Here is a 27887-nt window from a genome sequence, read left to right on the forward strand (position 1 = left end):
CAGACAAACTGCGCTAACTTGAGACCTTTTTACCATATATTTCCATCATTCTACCTTCAAAATTAGTTGTATTCCATGTAGAAATACGTAGTCATTCGTTTGCAGCCCTATATAGCTGTTTGGTAGTAATGCAAATATGAATAAATGTTTTATCCAGTTTCGGGCATTTTCGTTTTATTAGGCCAAAAGCTAGCTTGCCCCCCTCCCCCCCCCCCCCCCCCCCCCACACCTTCCTACAAAAATGGGAGCCCGTAAACCTATGCCTAGAAGAAAAAAAAAAAAAAAACCCCAAATAAATAAAACGTCAAAAAAAAAAAAAAAAATCATACAAATAAAAGAGATATACAAGTCGGGGTAGGACTATGTTTCTAAGGGGTCGGTTAAGTCATCGGCTTTAAAGCTGGCAAGTACTGGGTTTCGGATCTCGATATCAGCTAGCTTTAACCAGTGTTAGTTTTAGCAATTCACTTGGGAATTATGAAACCACTGCACCAACTTCTCTTTCACTAACCATTAACAACTAACCACTAACCCATTGTCCTAGACACATAGCTATTAGATAGCTGATCATGAAGTGTGCATCCAGAACAGCTTGCTAGAATCTTAATTGGATACAAACACGAAAATTAAATGAAATGGAATTTCCGCCCTGGAGGACCAAGTCAATGATGACCAGGCAGGAACCAGGAGGGACATGTTCGAACTTTGATTGGTTGTAAGCATAAAAGAACTGTTTGGATTGAATTGGTTTGAAATGGAAAGACGATGACTAATGTTGTAGCTGCACGTTTAACTTGAGGATTCTTTGTTGGGATTTATCACTTGAACCCTCACCCACTGGATCAACGAAGGATCCTCGTTTTCTGGCAACAATACTCGTTCCATAATGGCGCACGGTGGTTGCGTTTTATTCGCCATACACGCAATTTTTCTTTTATTTCTATTTCAATTGGTGATAATTTTTACGATCTCTGGCTTCCTGTGATAATACCTCACTTGGCTGAGCATCTAACAGTAGCTGCCGTAACAAATTCGTTTTAAACTGTGGTCTCAGTTTGCCTTTATGCATGCAGGCAGTTTATCCACGGGAAGGTAACAGCGAAGCGTTTTGATGAAGCTGCGACATACCAGTGCAAATAACTTAATATGTTGAAATCCGTACCCAATGTTTCAGGGATCACAATGGTGCGTTTCACACTCAGCGCTCTTGGCCCCATCAAATCGGTGTAGCATTCAGCGTAAATTGACTGGGTCGATTGACATCGTCTTTAAGTTGACATCTGATGGTTTAAGGACCGCTTTTGACACATTCTTTCACGAGCTTTTTTTTTTTCAACTCCTCAACACAAAGTATTCAATTTGTTTGGCTTATCAATGATACTTGAGGCTTTACAAGCTCAGGTGTTATGTTGGTATAGAAAAAAGAGAGACTTTAAAAACTTTTTTTCTACTAACTATATGCAGATGTTACCGTATTGTAGTGTGGTATAGTCTAGAGCTGGTGGATACTGCTGTGCTGGGTTCAAGTATTATTGACGTATAGATATGTTTGGCTTACCCGTACGTCGATGATACTTGAAGCTATATACAAGTTCAGGTGTGTGTCTTGAAGAAAACAGAAACACTTTAAAACATTTTTCATTACTAAATACACGAATTCTTATCATATTGTTGTTGGCGGTTAACATTTGAATGACTGGTAAAAATGTATGAGGTTCACAAACAAATGTAAGATGATCCAGTATAAATGAATGAATGATTGAATGAATGTTTCATAATATCAAAGCATGACTGAAATATAGGTTATTGGGTGCTAGTACATCAGGTTGGTCCAAAACAATAACCACATGATGGTGGGATGGTCGTAAGCTTCTTTTTAAAAACTAAAATCCAATCGTATTTAATTTTATCAAACAAACTGCTTCCTTACCAATGCTATAATAATGTCCATTACTAGGAATGATCAGTTTTGAACCAAATGAATCAAAACCGATTATATTCTATGTACTAAATAGTAGTTTAATTCTAAATATACGCTAACAAAAATACATAAATTGAAAGCTACGTTTTCCTTTTCTCTTCTTTTCAAGGGGAGTGGAGCGGGACCTCAGTGGTACAGCGCTCGCCTGATGCCCAGTCGGTCTAGGATCGATCCCCATAGGTGTGCCCATTGAGCTATTTCTCGTTCCAACCAGTACTCCACAACTGGTATAACAAAGGCCGTGGTATGTACTACCCTGTCTGTGGGATCGTGCATATAAAAGATCCCTTGCTGCTAATCAAAAAGAGTAGCCCATGAAGTGGCATCTGTGTGGTCCTTAACCATATGTCTGACGCCATATAACCGTAAATACAATGTGTTGAGTGCGTCGTTAAATGAAACATTTCTAAAATTAAAAGTCCATACACAGTCCGTTATTCATGTATTTCTAGTTTAGAAATATAATTTTATTATTATTCATTGTACATGTTTGCATCTTGTTGCTGCATATCAACTAATAGTTCAGATATACTTCTTAAACAAAGTTAAGCAACAACCAATGAAGTATGAAAATAAGGTATCAATTGACAATATTCTTAAAATGATTTGATGTGGTATTGAACATTCACCATCCAGTAAACGCGCCCAAACATAACACTGGCCGTGCCATGTTTTTGCACACGACACTGTAAAATTAATTTTATTAAAGTGGAAATCGACGCGGTTAAGATGTCTTCGGTAATGACAACACGTCATTTAATGTCCAACGAAGCGACAAAAGCCATCGGAATGCTTCAAGGAGACACGTCACAGATAACAGCACAACCGTCATCAATTAGATTGAACCGTCATCGCAGTGTAATTTCCAGGGTATTTGCACGCTTTTAGCGGGCTGGTCGTGAAGACCGATAATAATCTGGTATCACTGATTTTCGAACTCGCCAAAATTATATAGCAAGAGACCATAATAACCAAATATTCACTCAGACTTCATATCGGAGTCTGCACTCCAGAACACCTCTACAACGCATCCCACTCCCACAGCATCATCAACTGATTCGAATGTAGCATGTTAACTGGAAATGGAATTCAGGTTGGACAATGAACTGATCTGGTCATCACCAGGAGGGGTTCCATGAGTGGTGTAAGATTCAGGGATGAAATATTTATACCTATAGCCGTCCCTCTGGCAATAAGCAGATTTCATTTTCATGGACAATAACGCCCGACCTTACCGCCCTCAAGTAGTCTTTGCTGCACTACATACAAACAATATAACTCGGATGGACTGGCTTGGGATATCCTTGGAAGTCGTGTTTAAGATTCACACTTTTTAGATGAGCTGGAAATGGTTCTGGTTGGAGAATGGCGCAACATTCCGCAGCAAACAGCAGGATCGTCTCATGTGGTTGATGACAGGATGCGTACAAGTCTACATTTATTCTCACGGAGGCTAAATGCAATATTAAAGTCAATTGTAACCCCCCCCCCCTCCCAAAAAAACAACAAAAAAACACAAAAAACAAACCCAAACAAACAAAAAACCCACCACAAACCAACAAAACCAACAAACAAAACAACAACAACAACCAAAAACACTAGTTTTGTTTTGTTATTTTTCTGATGCAACTGCATTTTCTATGGTGAAGGTTTAACAACTTACCAGATCAATTAAAGAATATTGTCATATAAAACTCCATTGGTTGTTGACCGGCCTCGGTGGCGTCGTGGTTAGGCCATCGGTCAACAGGCTGCTAGGTACTGGGTTCGGATCCCAGTCGAGGCATGGGATTTTTAATCCAGATACCGACTCCAAACCCTGAGTGAGTGCTCCGCAAGGCTCAATGGGTAGGTGTAAACCATTTGCACCGACCAGTGATCCATAACTGGTTCAACAAAGGCCATGGTTTGTGCTCTCCTGTCTGTGGGAAGCGCAAATAAAAAAGCCCTTGCTGCCTGTCGTAAAAGAGTAGCCCATGAAGTGGCGACAGCGGGTTTCCTCTCAAAATCTGTCTGGTCCTTAACCATATGTCTGACGCCATATAACCGTAAATAAAATGTGTTGAGTGCGTCGTTAAATAAAACATTCCTTTCTTTCCACTGGTTGTTGCTTAACTTTTTATGAGGAATATATATTATATTTAGGATTTTGTTTTAAAATATAAAAAAATTAATATAGTCCAACAAAATGTTGGCAGTCCAGTTATCATCTAGATCTGCATCCGATTCTGAGGTTCAGATAGGTTTGGACCTCTTGATCCGAGGTAAGAATTTGCTGACGTAATAGATACCTCTTCCCATTATTGGACAGAACTTTCAGGTGACGTGCTTGAACGGTTGTCTGATGGAAGCATGTAAAAAATAATTACCCATATCCAACTAAACGCTTTTATCTTTGAGGCATCATTTGAGTTTAAGATTCAGACGAAATTGCGATCTTGATCCCTACCTAACTGGCCATGTTGACATTATACTCTAATTTTGTGGATATCAAGACGATAAGACCGTCGTTGCTTTAATTTCCTGGGTTTTTTTATATATAATAATAAGGTTCAAGCACACTGTCCTCAGCTACCTGGCTGTCTGTTCTGGACGGGTGAAAGGTTCGTTAGAAGTTAATGAGAGGTTCTGTGTAATGGCCGGAGAGGCTCACCGCTGAGCTGTTAAAACTTGCTCTAGGTGGGAGCTAGTACCGGAATATGATCCCAGTACCTACTAACCTTAAAATCGATTGCTTAACTACTGATTAAAATATATCTTCCATTTCATGTAATCATTTGTAGTCAAATTGCAGGTTGTTACTGCTAGTTGCATGTTGCATAGGGTTACTAAAATCGCACCGTGCGAACGCACCTTAAATATATTGCTTTGATGTTCTGTCATTCCTGACAATTGATTTGATTTCATTTTATGGAGACATCAAACATTTAATACATAACTCTAATCAATGACAAGAGAGATGGAGCTGGAAATGAGAAAATGAATTGCAGACGCCGCTTTAAAACATTTCAATACTAAAAGAAAAAGAAAAAAGCCCAACAGTTGAATGAAACTGGACCTAGTTGAACCAATAAGACGAGAATAAGATGATTTACTGGTGTCATTCTGTGCCATACATCCTCGCCTGCAGACGACGTTTGTCTTAGCGGAGTTAATACCGTGATACTGGAGAAGAAGCTTGTTTTAATCGAGTGGATTGCGGCGTCACTTGAGATGAAGTCCTGAATGAGATGGGTTATACTTTGATTGGTTTGTGATCGCGTCTCGCGGCTACTGTAGACGTTGTATGGGTGTTGAGGCGTGAAGCCGCGGATATACGGGCGAGACTCCGAACACATGGTGACATACTCCGTGTCATTCAGGTGAAACGGCCCACGTAGGGGCCACAAAACACAGCGATCGTTTACACGTCTTTAAACACTTTTTTTTTTAAAGTACTGGATGATGGTGGCTGGGGAAAACCTATCCCTTCTTTCTATTGGATCGCAAAGCTGGAATATTCGCTGTGCCGGCATGATTTGATGTTTTTCGGGAAATAGTTTGAAACCATCGTGTGGGAACATACCAGCCAGCGATCTATAAGCTGGTAATGATTTTCTCATCTCCGCCAAAAGAAATTTTGGAAGAGTGACACGCTCCGGAGTACGGCTGTGGTGTTAAACGATACACGCGAGGTTTCGATTGTTGGCGCTGCAGGTGTTTTGTTGAACGCTTCTACGTGTTGCTGTTATTAGTACCCCATCGCTTCTATAAAAAAAAAAAAAAAAAATCCAAAAAATTGACGTGTCCATTGCTCATTGTATAGGTATTAGACAAGCGGCGGTTCCAAAGTCGCCAGGTGTTACAAACAACGGTGAAAAGGAAGCAGGAGAAGGGGAGAGAAAAACCGCTTATTGGGGGATACGTTTTAAAAAGATAATAGCAATAATAAGTAATAACAAACGTGGACACCTACTGCGTGAATCGGTGGTAATTAGCCGATTGTTGGCGTCATTATGCCTTCATGCCATAGCCAATCTGATTAAGCAGGCCTATTATGGGGCAGAGAATGGCCGGTTTACGCCGTCACGGTTATACGGCCCCCTGGCGGCATCAGCTGGGCGGATTATAGGGTGCTCCAGCCACCGGGCTATTTTTGAACGTGTTGTGATTTTTCTTTTTACCAGTCGCACACAGCAAGCATGAGATTCGGCGGCGACATTGCCAGACATACTGGCGCCTCCAATATACCCATGTTTTGGACAGCTATTGTTCTCCTTCTGCAAGTCGCGGGGACACATGCCGCCAACAGACACAATCAGACCGGGGGCTCCAACCCTTCGGATGCGATCAACAGACTTTCAAAACTGTTCGGATTTTCTCGGATTCCTGCCAGGATATTCCACCGGTCCCCACCCCAGTACATGACGGAGCTGTATAGCACCTTGACGGATAGCGGAGGACTTACTAAACAGTCCAGTCCGTATGGAGCCGATGTTGTGCGGAGTTTCCCGGACAAAGGTAAGCCACCAGATTTTAATTTTGATCATTAACATATCACCTACTTTTTAAAAATAAATACATTAAACAAATCCAGTAATAATACACTCAGGAATTTTATATATATATATATATATATATATACATATATATATATATATATATATATATATATATATATATATATATATATATATATATATATATATATATATATATATATATATATACACATACATATATTTATATACATAATTTTTTTTTTACATCGTGTCTTCAGCATATATGACATGACAAGAATTTACTTTGTAGCTATACATCATACTAACATTTTTTAGTGTTTAAATTTTTTTAATATTATTATTATTAAACAAATAATAATAATTCACTTGATGTTTAAGTATTTAACTAATAACTAAATACAAGGTGGGATTTTCAATAAATATTTTGGTATTCACAAAATGTTATATTGGTTTTTCAATTTAATAAAAAACAACAACATTTTTTACATTTAGAAACTAGTACTTTTGTACTAAACAACACTGTATACTAGATACTCGTAATAGTTGTGGGATTTTATCAACTGCGGGTGTGTGTGTGTGGGGGGGGGGGGGAGGATCTTTATACGGTTACCACAAACCTAGTAACCTAGTATCATATTTTTATTAGGCCTTCGTGTGAATAAATTATAATATAATATTACAAAGTACTTTCATTTGTCACAGTAAGTGCTTATTCAATATTTAACAAATCATATATATATATATCATATATCATATATATATATATATATATATACACACACACTCACACACACACACACACACTACCGTATAATATATGTTTGAACCAAAATTATAATAAATGATTTCTTCATTGCATGATTCGTTCATATATATTATGGCATATGGTGACAATAATGACGGTAATTCATATTCAAAGCCGTGTAAGACACGAACACTGTACGATACAAAGACGCGAAATGCGTGTTTTTCGCCTAATTAGCTAAGAGCCACATTGTCGTTGGGTGTGAAAAGCTGTATTGAAGCGTCGGGTGTGTTCGACCACACCTTTAGTTCAACTGGTGTGATATGCAACACCTTTCGCCTGGACCAAAATGTACATAAAACACATACTAATAGCTTATTAATTACTGTTGTACAAATTAACACAGCAAGCGGTGTATTCGGTAATCTGCTTCTGTTTACCCCCGACACCTGTAACAACAACACAATAGAAGCTAATCTGCAGTGAGGGGGGATCTGCTTTTCACACGTTACATTTAAAGGTACATGTTCTGCAGTTACACGGACCTTAAACTAGCATTTACCATGAAAATATGGGTGCATATATATACTAACACCTTTTAAACACATTTTGTTGGAATATTTGAGGGCGAGTTGTGGAACAGAAATTATTATATCGATACGATTCCACGTGAAAGAGTTACAATTTAACGCGCTTTAGTATATAACCATTAATAAAAAGAAAAAAAGAAGAAAGTTTAAAAGGGGAACATGTACCTTTAACTGGTCACGAAACTAGGCGATTTGTTAATGAACGGCAGATGTATACAGGTATAAAACGCGATTTTTTTTTTTTTAATAGTCACCCAGGTGACACAATAAGTCTGTAACTTCACTGTAGGTCCTTACATCTGCTTCAGCGTGCCCAAATACATCTCATTTACAGATTTTTCAAAGACGATTTTGCCTTTTTACTGTTCTCTTGTGTGAAATGGGCTCCCCTCAATAGGTGGCTGAGATCAACAGGCGGTGTTGTTGTCACTCACACATTTACTTACCTATGATTGTTGTTTCCACGTGACTAACACCTGGAAAACGAACAGGGTGTCGTGAACTTACCTGTTGATCGAACAACAGTGCACGTTCTTGTCGGTGCTCACACTGCTTGTTTAATACACATTTAAAAGGTTCGTTTATTCGCAATGTACAACTTATTATTATTGTGGAGCGAGTATAAAAAGATGAACTTGGAAAAGAAAGGAATGTTTGTTTAATGATACATTTTAAACCACGACTATTATATTGAGACATACCGAGAGAGAGAGAGAGAGAGAGAGAGAGAGAGAGAGAGAGAGAGAGAGAGAGAGAGAGAGAAAATGTTATTCTGGTCGAAAAAGGGATTTTTAAATACATGTTCATACATTTACCAACTGCCAGGACAGTACATACCACGGCTGTTGAACCATAGCGGTGGATCCATTCAACTGATTGTTTTTTCTCGTTCCAACCAGTGCATCACAACTGATCGAAGGCCGTGGTATGTGCTTTTCTGTCTGTGAGAAAGTGCATATCGTCGTTGAACTAAGTAAAACTTATATCTGCATTTTTTTTTTTTTTACAGGAGACGAAAAAAAACTGTTTTAGTACAAACTGATTCAGTGTAACAAATGGTTCTTAAGATCTATAACTTTACGAATAAAGTCATTTTATAAAAGATCCCTTGCTACTAATGGGAAAATGTAGCAAGTTTCCTCTCTAGGACTGTCAGAGTTACCAAACATTTGACATCCAATAGCTGATGATTGATTAATTAATGCACTCTAGTGATGTCGGTAAACAAAACCAACTTTTGTATGGAGTCAAAACTAACAATACACTAACCGCATTCAAAATCAAACACTAGTTTACACAAAACACACACAGATTTTCACTATGCACAGTAACCTTCGTGGACTAAGAACATCATGCATTCACGATTAACATAATGCTGGGTTTCCATATAATGTCACTACCATCGTCAGAGCAGTTTCTACTCTAACGTATGGGATAGTGAAACAAAAAATTAAAGAACAAAAACGACACCCTTACCCCCACACAACATATAACCCAGTATTAAATATAGAGTATAGTACTTGTATTCTATAGCTAGCCAAAAAAGGACACATTTTAACTGAAAAGAACACTTAAAAAGTTTTTAAAAAGGTTTTAGAGGGTGGGAATAACTGAACATATATTGTAGTGTACCTCTAGACTTTTATCTGGACTTGTATCTAGTACGTTGTTGGTAATATGGTTGTTTACCTTGAATCATTGAAAGGAACTAAAATAACATTCGTTACCTCACCTGTGTATAGGTTTTCTACTGACGTTAATGCGACCTGACATTAAGCGTATTGGTGAATCGCTCTATATAGTGGATAGTTGGATGTTTTATACCAATGCGGTCAGCTGGAAGAATTAATATACACGTGGCCCTAAACAAGAGTGTTTACCTGAATAACAGATAATACAGTTAGTCCCTTCTCGGTTTCTCCTGGGCATTGTCGGGTGGAATTATCGCTGTAAATACCGTTTATCGTAAACCGCACGTGTTCGACACGAGTTCTCTTTTATCACAATACTAGCTTTGGAATCAGTATGCATTGAAACTGTTTCTGTGAATAGACAGATTTAAAAGGTGTAATGGACGTGTGTGTGTGTGTGTGTGTGTGTGTGTGTGTGAGAGAGAGAGAGAGAGAGAGAGAGAGAGAGAGAGAGAGAGAGAGAGAGAGAGAGAGAGAGAGAGAGAGAGGGAGGGGATATACGTGTCTGGTGTCTGTGCGCGCGTGTCCTGCGTACAATAAACGCACATGCACCCCTTACATATTCGTTGGAGAGAACATCGAATGTTATTTGTGGCATCTCACGGCAATCCACAAATTTTAGATATCGATTTTTAAAAAGACAGTTGGTTCCTCCATGGTGATGATCAAATCGTGAACTGGAATTAACACTATCGAAATTGAAATCTACTTACGACGTATTGAATGAATGAAGGAAATGTTTTATTTAATGACGCACTCAACACATTTTATTTACGGTTATATGGCATTAGACATATGGTTAAGGACCACACAGATATTGAGAGAGGGAACCCGCTGTCGCCACTTCATGGGCTACTTTTTTCGTTTAGCGGCAGTGGATCTTTTATATGCACCATCCCACAGACAGGATAGTACATACCACGGCCTTTGTTACACCAGTTGTGGAGCTGGAACGAGAAATAGCCCAATTGGTCCACCGACGGAGATCGATCCTAGACCGACCGCGCATCAAGCGAACGCTTTACCACTGGGCTACGCCCCGCCCTTACGACGTATAGATTAACTGTTTAAATACCAGGGGCGTAACTAGCTTTTAGTTAAAAAAGACGTTTAAATATGTTTTAAACTATGTAAGAAATATAATACTACACGCGTTTAGTCTATTATTGTAGAAATATATAGATTACATTCACATTTACGGTGCCTGTATTGCGTTCATTTTTTAATTGTTTATTTTTTGAACATGAATGTTTTTATTCCTGTGACGAGAAACAAATTTTTTTCCCTTTTTTTTCATGTGCGCAGTTACTGGCGCGGTGCAGGCGCTGAAAGCGAAATACGAATACGTAAAAAATGAATAAAAGTTAATGCTATGCAGGGGCGGATCCAGGCTTTTGTAAAGGGAGGATCAAAAAGTGCTAAAAAAGGGAAATATGAATTTATCGAAAGCAAATGAACAGATCTCCCAAATGGGGCGAGATCTGTAGGTGGTTTGGAGGCATGCTCCCCGGAAAAAAGTTGAAATAAAGATGTTCAGAGACGCGTTTACGGTCCAGTTTAGTGATATATATCGTGGATGATGAATATATATATATATATATATATATATATATATATATATATATATATATATATATAAATCATTAAAAAGGACACTTCAAACGGGAGGTGTCATGGGGGCTCTGTATCCTCCAATGCTTTGGTTATCAACAGCCGTGTTTCCGCGCACGTGGACCACGGCCCTAAAACGTGAAGTTGGGGTTTTCCTTGCGGCTTGTCGGGGTATAATAATGTTTTCATTCGTGGCTTAACGATGAATTAGATCTCAAGCGGCTTTTCCCATAGACTCACCGCACAGGTGTCAGATCCCGTTGTATTGGAGCAAACACGTGGCATGCAAGGGTGGATCAGGGGTGTGTGTTTGTGTGCTGATCGTCCTTTAGTGGTAGTGACCCGAGATTGGTCGTAGAAGCGTTTAATTTGCTTTGGACAAACAATAACAACAAATAACACTTCTAAGTCCATTCTTGAACTAGCCTGCTAACGGTAGAATTTTACAGTCTGTATTGGATCACCAGGAATTGTTGAAAGAAGCTCCTTTTTATAATATTATGGCAAATGTTTTTGTTTTAAAGTAAACAAATACACATTTTTTCCTAAATCTGAAGAAACTTGACGCTATATGTAGCATTGGTACTGGTTAACGACATGTAAGTTTAATGTATGACTGGACTCGAGAATAATCAAACTAAAGCTCTGTGGCATCAAATTTAGGAAAATAATTTGTATTTTAGACATAGTAGCTTACGAGACATTTGGTTGCCAACGATTGCCAAAGCATTACATAGAGTTTCCTCTAGTCTTCTCCGACATAACAATATCAATAAAGGGAGGGCTGGAGGTGACTCAAGCTAGCCTACTATATTTGTATTTTATAAATAACTTTAAAACTCGGGTTTTGGTATGACGATAGGCCTAACTTACTATATTCTTATTGTATACGAGTAAATAGCTTTAAAACACCTATTTTGGTATGACGATAGGCCTACTATATTCTTATAGTATAAATAACTGTAAAACTCGGGTTTTGGTATGACGATAGGCCTAACTTACTATATTCTTATTGTATACGAGTAAATAGTTTTAAAACTCCTATTTTGGTATGACGATAGGCCTACTATATTCTTATAGTATAAATAACTGTAAAACTCGGGTTTTGGTATGACTATAGGCCTACTATATTCTTATAGTATAAATAACTGTAAAATTCGGGTTTTGGTATGACGATAGGCCTAACTTACTACTATATTCTTGTTGTATACATAACTTTAAAACTCGGTTTTGGTATGATGATAGGCTTAACTTACTATATTAAATAACTGTAAAACTCGGGTTTTGATATGACGATATACCTACTATATTCTTATTGCATAAATAACTAAAACTCGTGTTTTGGTATGTCGGTTCTATTTTCATAGTGTGTAACGATAAGCCGTGTTTTGTTAGTTCTTCACAACAAACTGTCATCTCGTCACCTAGCATGTACTTCATGACACCCAGGACGCGATGTTTTGGACCTCAAACTTACAATTCACCGTTTATGGTGTTATTTTAAACTTCTTTCTAAATACCAACTAATATAACCGAGCTGAAACCTTTAAGTCAACACATTATCTGGTAACAAAAGGCGAGCTATCAAATGAAGGTAGATGGTCTATTTTTGGATGACCAACGTTGTAAAAAATATTAAAGAATGGGAGCGTATGCAGGATTCCTCTAAGAACGGGTTGCAATATAACCAATAAAGGGCACCCGCGGTAGCCCAAAATTAGGGGTGCAACGATATAGTCAAAACTGTATTGCGATATATATAGAATACTAAACGGGTTCGCCTGTAATACCATTTTTATGAAATGAGTGAACACTTTTGGTATATGACGAGCGAAAGCGAGTCGGATACCAACATTGTTCACGAGTTTCATTAAAATGGTATGACAGGTAAGCAAGTTTAGTATTTTATTTATTACAAACCAACTGCAAACAAGCCACAACGCAGAAGTAAGCAAATGTCGAGACCTACGACACATTATTTTTCTACGAATTCGGTCAGCAAGTGATCTACGTCACGCCAATATTACACACTAGTTAGATATTGAATGATTGTTATGACATGAACAATATCTTACACTGATGTGTAATAAGTTGCGATACAATAAACCGTATTGCAATATAGCTGATATTTATCTTTTTTGTTTTTAATGAAAGCAGAGGGGATACACTTTTTAATGAACTTTATTAATTTCCCGCACTTTTTGTCCAGACAGAAATTGTGGAAACCCCCCCCCCCAAAAAAAAAACCCACCCCAAAAACCCCCAACTAAACTAAACAAAAAACAAAAAAACAACAAAACAAACATCACAGTAACAAAGATTCCACATGCTAGATGGTTTCGCTAATTAATAATATGCCGGGGTTTTGTTTGTTTGCTTATTTCCCGTCAAATAAGATACAAGGTAACAATAACGTGTGAAAATCGCGATACGCAAAATTGAGCCGCGGTTCGTATTGAGTTGATGAAACATCGCCGTATATCGGTTTATCGTTGCAGCATTACCCAAAATATATTAACATGCACCATATTTATATGCAGTCGGTCCACATAAATACCCAATTGACTAACATATTAATCTCCCACTAAAATGAAACCTGGATTTTCGGGAAATTTTGAAGCTCGTAGGGCCTAGTAGGTGGACATTTTCAGCAACTCCTTATATTCCATCTGGAGAAAATAACTGCAAAAAAAAAAAAAAAAAAAAAAAAAAAAAAAGGCTAAGTGTCGACTGTGACAAGAAGCACACGTTCCATACCTGCTAATTTATCACTTTCATATATATTTAAACTCCTACGACAGTTTTACTAAAGACCATACTTATAACGTCTTAAAGGCAGGATTATTCGATTATGTAAGGACCTTGATTTTTCATGTTTGCAAGAAAATGTTCACGTGAGTGTGAGAGAAAAGTCCAAGACTTGGAAGTTCTGGAAAAGAAAGTTTTATTATGTAACGACATTTTAACCAGCAGCTGTTGGGTGTTTAACGTGTGGCAACTGAAAAAAACCCTTGTTGTCCACGCATGCTACCCATCAATCAATCAATCAATCAATTAATGTGATCTAAGTTTTGTCGTTGAACAAAATGAACTTTAACTTTTTTCTTACAAAACAAACATGACAGACATCCACGTAATAGCTAGGATGTGACTACCAAGGTTTACGATGCACGTGCCAGCTACGGAGCTACAACATGGCTATCTAAGCTTGCAGACTAATATATACCTAAAATAGGGTTATCTGTTATGCAGCAACATACGATAGGTAATAGAATGATATATTATTCAAGTATGTAGTTGCCACCATAGCAGAAAACACTTCAATCCAGACATTTAATTAGTGTGCCAATTGAAGTGTGTTTACGATATTGCTAAGAAGGGCCCTGGGAACAGATTTTCATTTTCGACTTTATTTTCAACTATCTCCTCGTTACTGTAACTTGTTAATAAATGATAAAGTAGCTCGCCAGTAGAAGTGTCAAGTTTGCAAAGAATCCAGACGAAGCACGTAAAAGAGTAATTCAAACTGGAAATCTATGGACAACAATAAAAGATCTTCCATCGTAAATCCCGCCGTAATGGTGTCTGTTCACGCACAGCCTGACGTGGACTACACTCGGATCAAAGCAACCAACTCAAATTAATTTAAGGAATCGTGTGTTTAAAATTTAAAGAAATACAAATTAACTTTAAAAAGATCCTTCAAGAGATTTTAATGCTCTATGAATAAATAATACAAATAAAAAATTCGCCTTTTTTCCTTCTTCATATGCGTGTGTGTGTGTGTGTGCAAAATCATTCTACGCGTTTCTTGGTACATGAAGAATATACCGCAGGGATATGATTTTTTAGCTTTATATCTGATTTCAACTTTGTTGTGTGTGTGTGTGTGTGTGTGTAAAATGATGTTTATACAAAGTAGATTGAATTTGATACAAAATGCTAAAAGAGGACTTTCTTTAAGTATATGGGATCGATCCCCGTCGGTGGGCCCATTGGGATAATTTGACGTTACAGCCATGTATATCAAAGGCCGTGGTATGTGTTATCCTGTCTGTGGGATGGTGCATATAAAAGATCCCTTGCTGCTAATCGAAAAGAGTAGCCCATGAAGTGGCGACAACGGGTTTCCTCTCTCAATATATGTGTGGTCCTTAACCATATGTCCGACGCCATATAACCGTAAATAAAATGTGTTGAGTGCGTCGTTAAATAAAACATTTCCTTCCTTCCTTCTTTAGGCATATTAGCAGGCTATAGAGGTTTCATTTATCACATCTCTGAATTACCGGCATAATAAACGAGGAATATAAGTCTTCCGTATAAAAGAAAAAACAAACTAAAACACAAAAATACAATAAATAAATACATCTGGAAAGCAAAAATACACAAGAACCAAAATGTCCCAATAAATATATATCGTTCTTTTCATCACTCAGTTGTCTGATATTCAGAAACATTGTAATTTGTATATGTTTAAATCTTATGATGACACTGATGATGCATACCGAGCTGCTTTGTTCGCATTTTATCACCATATGAAGTAGAAGGAACAACACGTTTGCTTTATTTTGCAGTCATATCACAGCTTGAAATGAATATTTCCGTGACAGGCCTTGTGCAGAAATGCGACTTTGGATATAGTAAAGGTTTTGTCATTTTATTAACCAACCCCCCCCCCCCCCCCCCCCCCCAATATTGGACAAAGTTCAAATTTTAAACCATAAAACTATAACACTGAAATGAAAGGATAACAAAATTATTAAGTTTATAAATCGTAAAAGCAACACGCGAGAAGCTCATAACAGTCCATTTGTAAACAGCAGCCATTAACGTTCACTTTATGTCAAAATTTAAATTAAAAACACTTTGTCGTTCAAATGGGGTGAATACTGCGAACGTATATAATATATTCTGGTCAACGAGTACAGATTTGACAAAATATAAATTTGAACAAACTATGATGTGTGAGTGTTAAGCTAATGAAGCAGCATAATATATGCAGCCCCCTGTGAAGAGTTACAACCATGTAACCAGTGCCCTTGTGTCGGCATTGCTCTTTTACGATACACCAGCGTCTGAAGATGATCCGCTGACGATGATTGCTTTGTTATCAGTCTCGTTAAATCAAAATGTTTGTACTATCAGTATGTGGGCCCATAGAGGATAGTCATAAAGAAATTTTTAACATTTCATTTTATATGAGCCGTAACATAGCTTTTTAACTGGGTAAAATCGGGAGTAAAGAATGTAAATGCATGATAGGAGCTGACAGGAGTATACGACTGATACAATTACAGGCTCCGCCACGCACATATCTACTAAAGTAGTCAGACTTTTATAACAAGCTAGAAATGTGTTCACTACAGAAGATTCTCATATATCAACACAATCTCATGTTTCTTTAACATGATTTAAAAGTTGCAATTCCGAGAATATGTTGGGTTTTAAAAAAAAATATTATTTAGTCAGTGACTCGCATAGAATATATCATCTTTAATAAAATAAAAAAATCTTGTGACAAGTCATTCTTCGTTATCCTTTAGATGCATTTGATAATCTAGGTCACACGCAATGATTTAACTCACCATGGCATAAGCGAAAGAAAGTCGGAGCGTTCACACACACACACACACACACACACACACACACACACACACACACACACACACACCAACTAATATCTCTTAAAAAATATTGTATTTAATATGGTAATTACCATCTATAAAAGCCAACCTTTTAGATGTATACATCTTCGCAAGACACAGGTACGGGTCATTCCGTACAGTATACTGCATTTCATACGATCTGCAGTTTACTTATACGGAATGGCACCTTGACTTGTGAAGATGGGGTTTATTGTGTCTAGAGAACTAATGGAGATAATTCAACAAGGTTTAGTGTGTTATCTTTCTGTTTAGAACTGTAGTTTTCAAAAATGTGTCAAAACTGGAGAAAACGAATCGTAATTTTGACTACTGGTAATTAAATTTAGTAACTCATAATGCCAATACAGTTTTCAGATTTTTATACCAGATAGTTTTATGAATCGTATACTAATAACCAAAAACATAGATGTGTATAATGTTTAGTAGAACTTTAGAATATATTCATAGTATTGCATTTTATCAACAGTCATTTTTATATTGAAGTGTAGTCCTAACAGTAGAGTTCATTTTTACAAGTATTCTGTCATCTACGTAACTGGACCAAACTTAGCTGAATCCATCCACGAATATTTATTCATATTCATATTCCTCCTTCAGAAAAATGCTGGACATATGGATTCTGACAAAAGTCAAAATAATATACATTATCATTTTCGTGAGTAATAAACAACATCTTATTTGAAGGTGGTGCGCGGAAAATAGCACGTATATGGCTTGCACGTGGGTTACAAGATGTTATCCGAACATGTCAATCTTTATCAGACGGCGGAGTTACAGGAATAGTAGAATTCATAAATGATATTGTAATAACTGCCACGGCGTGGTTCCACAAAGGAAATGCCACCCACGCGCGTTTACCAATCACCAGTAACCGATCTAGGGTTGTCTCAAGGCCGGTGGAGAAAGTAGAATTAGGGAAGATGAGGGTGTAAACGCAGGCCGAACCAAAATAGTCAATGGAGAAAGAAAAGGAAGGAATGTTTTATTTAACGACGCACTCAACACATTTAAATTACGGTTATTATATATATATATATATATATATATATATATATATATATATATATATATATATATATATATATGGTTAAGGACCACACAAACAATGATAGGAAACCTTCTGCCGCTAAGCATGGGCTACTCATTCCGATTAACAGCAAGTGATGTTTTATATGCAGCATCTTACAGACAGGATAGTACATACCGCGGCCTATATTACACCAGTTGTGGATCACTAGCTGGAACGAGAAATAGTACAATGGGCCCACTGACGAGGATCGATCATACTATTCAAAGAGCGACCGAGCATCAGGCGACTGTTTTACCACTGGGCTACGCCCTGCCCCAAATAGTCATTGAGTCAGGACTTGTGCTCATGAAACTTTGAAACGCAAACTCAAAACTAGCAAAGTGTCCAAACTTCACCACATGTTGCTTTTATGGGCGGTACTTTATAAACGTCAGTGGGCCTATTGGACTATTTCTCGTTCCAGCTAGTGATCCACAACTGGTGTAATATAGGCCGCGGTATGTACTATCCTGTCTGTAAGATGCTGCATATAAAACATCACTTGCTGTTAATCGGAATGAGTAGCCCATGCTTAGCGGCAGAAGGTTTCCTATCATTGTTTGTGTGGTCCTTAACCATATGTAGAATGCCATATATATATATATATATATATATATATATATATATATATATATATATATATAATAACCGTAATTAAAATGTCTCGATTTTAAGTATGGGGCAAGATGTAAAAATAATTTATTTTGTATTAGTGTCTATCGTTCGAGAGAGGCGTCGTGCCAAAGGTGCAAGTCCTGTACGGTTAAAGTTAGGTTGTGTTTAACAACATCAACACATTGATTTATTAATATATCAGTGGTGGTGCACTGGTTGGGATGAGAAAAACTCCAGGTAGAGAATGGGTTCACCGAGGGCGTTTGATTCATCCCACTGAGCTAGATTTCGCCCCGTCCTGTATGACGATTAACTCAAATGCTATTTCGTTCTAAATATACATACACGCGCACATTACATACACGCATCTGTACCAACACAGACACACCATACCAAAAACGATATAATGGAAAATATATAGGGTTTACTCTGAAGACTGTCACAATGGCCAGATTTTTGACATCCAATAGCCGATGATTAATGAATCAGAGCTCTAGTAGTGTCGTTAAACAAAACAAACTTAAACTTTCACTCTGTTTTTAGCAGTGTTTTGATTGCAAATTGTTCTGGCAGGCTTCCACAAATCCTGGGTGTACAGTAAATACTAGACGTAATGGAGAAACCTATTTCGACCAGTTCTGGTCTACCCACCCTTCTCCTTCTAGTTGTTTGGTCAGGTACGGCCCTGACAGCCTCTCAAAACGCCCTTGTACCTAAACCACAGTTATTACTACAAATAAAAACAACCACAATTGGGAGTTGAAGCAGCATGAAATAACCGTTTTAAAAGATTATCTTCAAGTAGTTTTCATTCCAATAATACACGACTTTGTAAACAGCAAGACAAAAGTTTTCTTCGGTGTCGTCTAAAAGCTCTTGTTGTCGAACAAACCCGGCCACCTGTAGTCGGCGCAGCGCTGTCAAACACCAGTCCCTTGTCCTGCCAGTCCGACCCGCCTCCCCTGTCAAGTGGAACACCTGATTTTTAGCACTTCTGTGGCTACAGGACTTTGTGAAGCCCGTCACTGACGACAATGGATCAGCCGAACCATGACAACAGAATTAGCCCGATTAACTTCACGTGTTATTATTGGTTTCTGATATAGAAATCATCCGCTGATCTGTGGTTGTGGTTGTTACCCGCGGTGTGATATTAGGAGAAATATATGCGGCAGGCCTCCTCCGAGAATCGTTAAATTACACAAAAGTAAATTTGGGTAACTCGTATACTTTTGCGTAACCCGTTGTGACCATGTAAATGATGTACTGAATTTAATGCGCACAAAAAATAGCCTACGCGGTCGCGCAATTTTCAGAGGCTTGTATTATATGTCTGCATATATCTGTATTACACCTATATTATGTTAGGGTATTATAGAAACAATTAAATAGAAATAAACCAATCTTCATTCTTCTGAATTTTACTGAATGTATGCAAATCGGCATAATCAAATATTAAAGGGACATTCCCGAGTTTGCTGCAATTTTAAAGATGCTATCGACTAACAGAGACTTTTTATCGACTGTAATTACATTTTTCTGCATAAAATATTAGTGGCTGTATATTCAACACGTTTTTGATCGTTCTGATATTTGTACTAGGTTAAATTTCATTTTATTTCCTAAAACATTTTTTTTTCATACGTACGAAATTATTTGAAAACAAAAAAATCCAGTTTGGGCTTCTTACAAATATTAAGACGACCAGAAACACATTGAATATACAGACACTGATATTCTAAAGAAGAAAATAATTATGTTTAATATGTAAATTTAATCGTAGTTTAATGCAGCACTCAGGAATGTCCCTTTAAGTTCGTTCATTTCTACCCCTGCCAACCCCTCCTACAAACAAATAGTTAGTTTCCCTCTTCGCAAGTTGTGTGATTGGGAATATCCCAAATGGTACTCGGTAACTACCTATCAGTGAAACTATATCTCACAATGTGATGATTACTATTACATATACTATACTTTATCTGAAACACGACAGTTTGTTGAACATGTAAACTAGTTGCCATAGAACAAATTACAATTCAGTTTCCTTCCATGTTTGTCTGAACAAATGTGATATGTATTATTTTGTACAGCTCTTTACACTGTCTTTGACTTAACATTTCAAATTCCATGTACCACCGCACAGCTCTATACACTGTTTTTAACCTAACCTTTTATTTTTTATTTTTACCATTTTATGATACCCAATAGCCGATGTATTATTTGTGCTGGGGTGTCGTTAAACATCCATTCAATTCAATTCAATTCCATGTTTGTCTGTAGAATTCTTCGACATGCAATTCTTCTTCTACTTCTTCGTCCAAGTTTGTTTGTTTTTCACTATGTAATATAAAAGTAGAACAGCACCTCGCTTCTTTGTGTTAAAATATAATAGACCTAATACCTTTTATGTGAGGTAAATTAGCGTCTATGACCAAAGGATATGAAAAAAAATGGCGTGCGCCCAATAGCCGATGTATTTTTCGTTCTGGGGTGTCATTAAACATTCGTTCATTCGTTCGTTCATTCTATCCTAAATGATAAATAATATAATCAAAACATAGCCTACTCGAGATTGTAGGTTTAACAACAACAACAAAAAAATTCCTCTCTAGTTTCAGTGTAATAAAAACAATATAGAAAAACGTTTATCTCGTACATTTAAAAAAAAATGTATATAGCTTGTTATTTTGTATTAATTATTTATAAATTTATATATTTTTCAGATTCCGTCCACAGAATGCATTTCCACTATGACATATCCCGTTATAACAACAGTGAGCAGATCCTCGAGTCGGAGTTCCATATCTTCAAGATGCGTCCGAAACCTTCTGCGTCCCACGAGGTCAAACCGCCGCATCACATTGAGGTTAGTTTGGCTGTAGGTAGCACTATACCAATTAATTTCCGGCTGGGTCGACGTTCGAGGTGCACCGAACTTTTGATAGAGAAGTTAACACCACAAGTCCTGTGATTGGTTATAAATGTTAGTGTGTTGGTTGTAAAAAAAACCAAGTTTCATCTGGGCTAAAAATGTATACAATTTTAATTCATCTAGTACCACTGTGTCAAGCAGCCTTGTGCTTGGAACATGTATGGGGTACATGTAAATAAAAGTACTAAAATTTTGTGCGAATCTAGGGGTGTTGTAAAAACATCTGGTTATACCGAAAATTAGCCATGAAAGGTACCATTTTCTGCAGTTAATACTTTGAAGTAGGGGTTGTAGTACTGATATTTATGGGTCATAGTTTGGTTGATATATTGCATATAGTCTTTTTAAACACAAACGTTAACATGGTCGCCTATGGGATTTGAATTGGTATAGTCATACCTGTAGACATCTTCTCAAGCCAGGGGCGGGGTGTAGCTCCTTAGAAGAGCGCTCGACTCGTCTCTCTTCCTCCCTTCATCATTTTATCTTTCGCTATCTCCATCTCTCTCTCTCCATCTCTCTCTCTCTCCATCTCTCTCTCTCTCTCTCTCTCTCTCTCTCTCTCTCTCTCTGTGTGTGTGTGTGTGTGTGTGTCTTTGTCAACCAAGTTTCAAAATAGGGCTAACCATATACATGTGGGACATCGAGTAACTGTAGTTTCAAAATGTGTCGTTAAGCCAACGTCCTTTTCTTTTTTTCTTCTCGAGCCAAAGGCAGTGTAATAATCAAAACTGGATCTTACTGCCCACTCTGACTTTAGGTTTCAGGCAGTAGATTTGATCAAAACCAATGTTATCGTCTTTCCAGATAGCAGTTCATTTAACCATTCAAAGCTCTACTGACATTAAATGCTATCCCGGGCACACATATCATCTATTTGGGCTATATATCAAGGGTTTAGGCTACCAGGGTTGTCTATCCAGGACAGTTGGTTGAATGGTTAGTGGTTAGTGAAAAAACGATTCAGTGAATTTGCCGTTCAATCCACCTCTGGGTGAAAGCTGGTATCGAGATGTGAACCCAGAACCTGCCAGCGTTAAATCCGATGGTTTAACCACTACACCACGAAGACCGGTGGCAGATGACCCACGGAACACATCTGAGTCATCGTATGCCGAGACAAGATATAGTGCGACACCAAATTATGCTTGAATGGCCACTTGCCGCTTAGGATTTGTTCGGGACGGTTCCTCGTCTACTCTTAAATTTCGGCCTCGTTGAACCTGGCCATTCTTGGCCAACAATACTGATTCCACACGATGTGTCAACGCGAAGATCGTTTCTGTCGCCTGGGTGAATAACAAATTGAATGTTTTCATTACTTAATGAAGCAAGGCGGTCGCATACAGCCGGGGTTTACACAGCAAATCAACCGGAAGTGCACCCGTGCCAAAAGTTGATAGGAAAGGAGCGTCCAGAGAAGAGCAGACCAATCACAATTAGCGTTAGACGACAGTAAACAAGAAATACGTCAACAAACAAATATTTATTTAAATTGATGTTCCTTTATAAATGTCTTTTGACGTTTTTGTGATTTGTCGGGGTCATTTCAGAATATTTATGGCTACAGAGTGGTCAGACAGAGTTAATCACTATGCTTCAGATAATATTTATAATGTCACACGTTGAATGCAATCAAAACAAAGTAGGCCTATCATTACTATTATTATTAATTAATTATATATATATAAATTATCTACTAAACTTCAAAAATAGCAGAAACACTTTAAAGATGCCAGCATTTATTATTTTATTAATAACTGGTTATTTCATGCATTCGTATAAAATGTATTAATACAGGTATTGTTTTTTTCTCGTTTCAGATACGAATATACCAAGTTCTGAATATAAATCTTATGCACACAAAACAAGGATTGCGTCTTTTAGATGCCAAAAAACGTAGTGCGCATGTGCACGGCTGGCTGACGTTTCGTGTTAAAAAGGCTGTAGAGACATGGTTTAATAACTCAGATTCAAATTTTGGTTAGTATTTATTTACAAAATATAATTGAGTATCAGTTTTAACTAGTGGCATTTACAATGTACTTTAAACAAAATATTTGTCACTTTTTATTTTCTCTCCATAGTATTAAAAATAGCATTTGCATAGTTTTTATGCAAAAGGCAGAGTCGAAAATATGTTAGGCAAAGTCATGATTGCTTCCATGATCCATCTCAGGAGGACCGCCACTCACCTAAGAGATACATAACAGGATGTTTCATCCCTCTTGCGCAGCCCGTATAAGGAGTGCCACTCCCAAAGACCAAAGACTTAGAAAAAACAAACAGGATAGAGCTTAATGGAATATATATATATATAGCTGTGATTGCATACACTCGTGATGTTTCGAATTTTGTTTGAGTGATGGAGGTTATTTGCAGACTGCAATGAGAAAGGGACATGTGCAATGTTAATGGGTTTTAATGCATATTAAAGATGGCAGTGGGTGTGAGGGTGGTACGTCCTCCGTAAAGCCGGTTCTGTACTTTATGCCTAGGACATTAAATGTTTAGCTTTGGATAATAAATAAATCACGACTGGTATATCAAAGGTCGTGGAATGTGCTGTTCTGTCTGTGAGAAAATTCATTAAAAAACCCCCACTTTGCTGCTAATGGAAAAATGTAGCGGGTTGTTCCTCTAAGACTTTTTGTCAAAAATTACCATACCGAATGTTTGACATCCAATAGCCAGTGGTTAATAAATAAATGTGCTATAGTGGTGTTGTTAAACAAAACAAACTTTAACTTTCGTTTCAAAATCGTATTATTGGTCCTCGATCGAAAATGCTGAAACTCATTTCATATATTTGGAATGATACAATATGCAGTGATAAGGTGACTAACCACCGAGTGAGAATGTCCATATTGTTTTTTGCCAAAAGACTACATACTGAATTCTGATTTGTAGTGGCTATCTGTTAATAAATTAACATATATAATCATTAATTCGATGGTTTAAATCCGTTAGAGGTTCAATCATGATATATTGGGCACACAATCCAAAACAGAACAAACCTAAATTTGTTACATTATACTTTGTTTCCAGGTTTACTAGTAACAACAACAGCCGGCCGTGGAAATCATGTAAATGGAAGTTACATCCGGTTTGCACAGCGCCATGAACATCATGAAAGTAAGCAGCCAATCCTGGTCATCTTTACAGATGACGGACGGTCAAGACATCCAAACTACATATCTCCAGACGATGAAGGTAAATACATGCATAAACAGACGAGATGGAGTTGATGTATGGGTTACAAAACGGAGAAAACAGCTTTTTTCATGGCAAAGACCAATGTTTTTCCATTGGACTTTAAAAGTTTTCAAAGTTAATTCCTTCCTTCATTATACAATGCCATACGATGTGCCTATGAGTATAAGTATAGTTAAGGTTATTATTAACACATAAATACAACAACAAGTGACAACAAACTATAATCAACGAATTCAAAAACATAAATTGCAGATACAGTAGATCACAGTAACTGTTATCCAGTTATAAAAGCTGAATCTCTAATTCATATGTACTTTTCCTTGATATTCTTTTTTTTTTACTTTACTCCATGTTACTCTCTTTTGGAGTAGCAATTATGAATACAAAAACCACAGCCTCATTGTCTTATTTGCACTTTGTAGGTTACATGGAACTAAAGCAAGATATTCTTCACCAAGAAAATCTGCAACAAATTCGCAACAAGCACTTCCGGCAGGCAATTCGATTTCTGAACGAGCGAGACCGCGCCAAGATGACATCGCCTCAAATACCGCCATCTGGATCATCTGCAAAACGGAACCATAACCGCAGAACGAAGCGAAACATCGAGACAACGAGAGCCCTGCAGGCTTTGGGAATACATTCAGTTCATTCACACAGAACTAAAAGGAGCTCGGGAAAAAAGAAATCCAAAGGTGGACGGAAAAAAAGAACATTCGACATGAACAGATACCGCATTCACAGGAAAACGTGTTCGAGACAGCCGATGTATGTTGACTTTGACGAGATCGGCTGGTCAGGGTGGATTATTTCTCCCAAAGGATACAACGCCTATCACTGCACGGGCGAATGTCCTTTCCCACTGGGTCAGAGTCAGAAGCCGACCAATCACGCCACGGTGCAGAGCATCGTGCACGCTCTGCGCGTGGGTAAAGACGTTGGCACGCCGTGCTGTGTTCCTAATAAACTGTATTCTATAAGTCTGTTGTATTTTGACGATGACGAAAACGTGATTCTTAAGCAGTATGATGACATGGTGGCGGCTAGTTGTGGATGTCATTAGCAAGCTATCCAGATTTTATCTCATTGTGATAGAAAGTGCTATTTGAAAACAAAATGAATAAACAAAACAAAAACAGGGTCGTGGCTGACATAAAAGTATGCATAGTGGCAGGCCAAACGCGAATCAGGGTATCCTTAATTAATATAGAGTGATCCCCCGCCTAGATACAAGGTGCACTTCTGAACTAAAAGGACACTGTTTCATACTTTGTCTGGGATGGGACAGCCCTATGTCCCATGTAGTTACGGCCCTGAACCACAAGAGAAAATTAAAAAGAGGTGCAGTTCACGGAGGTTTACGCAAACATATGCCAATATTTGGTTTGTATCTTGTGTGAGGTAATGCACAAGTCTGTCGCCATGTTGAGTGAGCCAGTAACATGACTATTGATGTTCACAAGATCCTTAACAGACAGATTAACAACATTTCGACGATATAGAGTCAGATTAATACAACAGAAATATCACTGGTGATGTCCTTTATTTAGATTCTGGCCATGAAACTCCGTTTTCGTAGACCTGGTCTGTATGGATATATTATACCATACAGACAGGTTAAGAAGTTTAATCCCATCTGCGTACGTCTCAAACTCCCAGAGTCTGACACTATGTATGCCAAGTACACCTGGTTTACTGTACAATGCACTTTTACAGGTATTTCTGCGGACTGACATTTTATCCGCGAAACATGAAGTGATGACCTCATTCCTTCTATACCAATAAACAAGCCATTGTGCTAGCCACAAAGAACAGACTGCTATATGTGATCGATTGACGTTACGATGTCAAGAGATATTGACTGAGAGAATTGCATATAAGTGGTGGAGAATATCTTAAAATGTTTGGTTATGAATTTAAAAACTGTTAAAACATCAATAGCGGATTCAGAGGAGCCCAAAACAATTCAAGCGTACAATGCAACAATTGATATTTCAGTGACCCACGAAATAGAAACGTTGATGGGGAAGTAATTATCAAATTAACATCTTCTCCAGAGGACTAACATATTTTTGTGTATCATTGCCATTACCTGCTTTGAGCAACATGATCTCTTTACACCTATGATTTAAAGACCTCTTCAAAATACACTGAATCCATATACTGAGGACCTAAATTGTGAATCGCTCTCAAAATAATTTATGTTGGAATTCAAAATTTTAGTTCAGTACTTGTAATGGCCAATCAATGTGAATTAACATCATTATAATATTCTTGATTTCCCGGAATTCCTATATTATAATAAATGCCGATCTGCACCCGATTGGTTTCTGGACACTGTGTGTGTTTCAAACACGTGCCAAAGTGTGAGTGACATCTTGTGATGGCGTCAAAAGTGCTACCCTGCTAAAAGTATGCACTGTACGTTTCAAATGTAACTATCTTTATTTTTTTCCTTTTTGTGCTACCTGTAAGTATGTATATATAAGTATATATATTTGTGTGTAAATGTTCTAATATTAGACTACTCGTATGTCTTATCATTGTAAATAGATCATGTTTCACCACATCAAGTGATAAACGTTAAAATATTAAACGATTATGTTTGTTTTTCTATGCAATTCACTGGCGTAGGAAGCGGGGGGCAAGGGGGACACGTGCCCCCCTCCACTTTGTAGCAGCAGCAATGTTTTTAAAAAATATATTTATACATGTGTGTGTATATATATATATATATATATATATATATATATATGTGTGTGTGTGTGTGTGTGTGTGTGTGTGTGTGTATGTGTGTGCTCCCCCACTTTTTGACGCCCGTGCAGTTAAAAAAAATATCCGATTGTCACCATATCCTTCTCTTTAAGGTTCATCTTTTTTCTGTCTTAAAAGAACACACATCTTTAAATCCAAAGAACAAAACTGTAATACGTAGTCAAGGCTACATCTCTGCACAGTGCAAAATCAAATACGCATTTGACAAAATAGTGGTTGATTCTATGATTTTTTATTTAGTGCCTCGTTGCTAGGAGGTCCGCCACTCCCGAGGAGATCCTTTATTGGAGATTTCACAATGCTTGCACCGTCAAAAAAGGACTGCCACTTCAAGACCAGTTTACTAAATCAAAACTATCATCGGACAGAGCTCATTAGAATAAGTACAAATGTGATGACATGCACTCATGAATCACTGTCGTAACAGTGATGTTCATGGTCAGGGCCGTATCTCTGCACAATGAACAAAATGTCTGTTATAGACAAACATG

The 27887-nt window shown here is 37.6% G+C and overlaps 1 protein-coding gene across 1 annotated transcript; it reads left to right on the plus strand.

Moving 5' to 3' along the window:
* The first annotated feature begins 5222 nt into the window (after positions 1-5222).
* Positions 5223-27211, plus strand: LOC121380012 (bone morphogenetic protein 5-like). Its single transcript, XM_041508727.1, has 5 exons — positions 5223-6481; positions 21197-21339; positions 23229-23388; positions 24454-24618; positions 25044-27211. Exons 1-5 carry the CDS (start codon positions 6163-6165, stop codon positions 25682-25684), a joined length of 1428 nt encoding a protein of 475 aa, XP_041364661.1. The 5' UTR covers positions 5223-6162; the 3' UTR covers positions 25685-27211.
* The last annotated feature ends 676 nt before the right edge of the window (positions 27212-27887 follow it).

Source organism: Gigantopelta aegis, chromosome 8 (assembly GCF_016097555.1).
Source record: "Gigantopelta aegis isolate Gae_Host chromosome 8, Gae_host_genome, whole genome shotgun sequence".
In the NCBI taxonomy this organism is placed as follows: domain Eukaryota; kingdom Metazoa; phylum Mollusca; class Gastropoda; order Neomphalida; family Peltospiridae; genus Gigantopelta; species Gigantopelta aegis.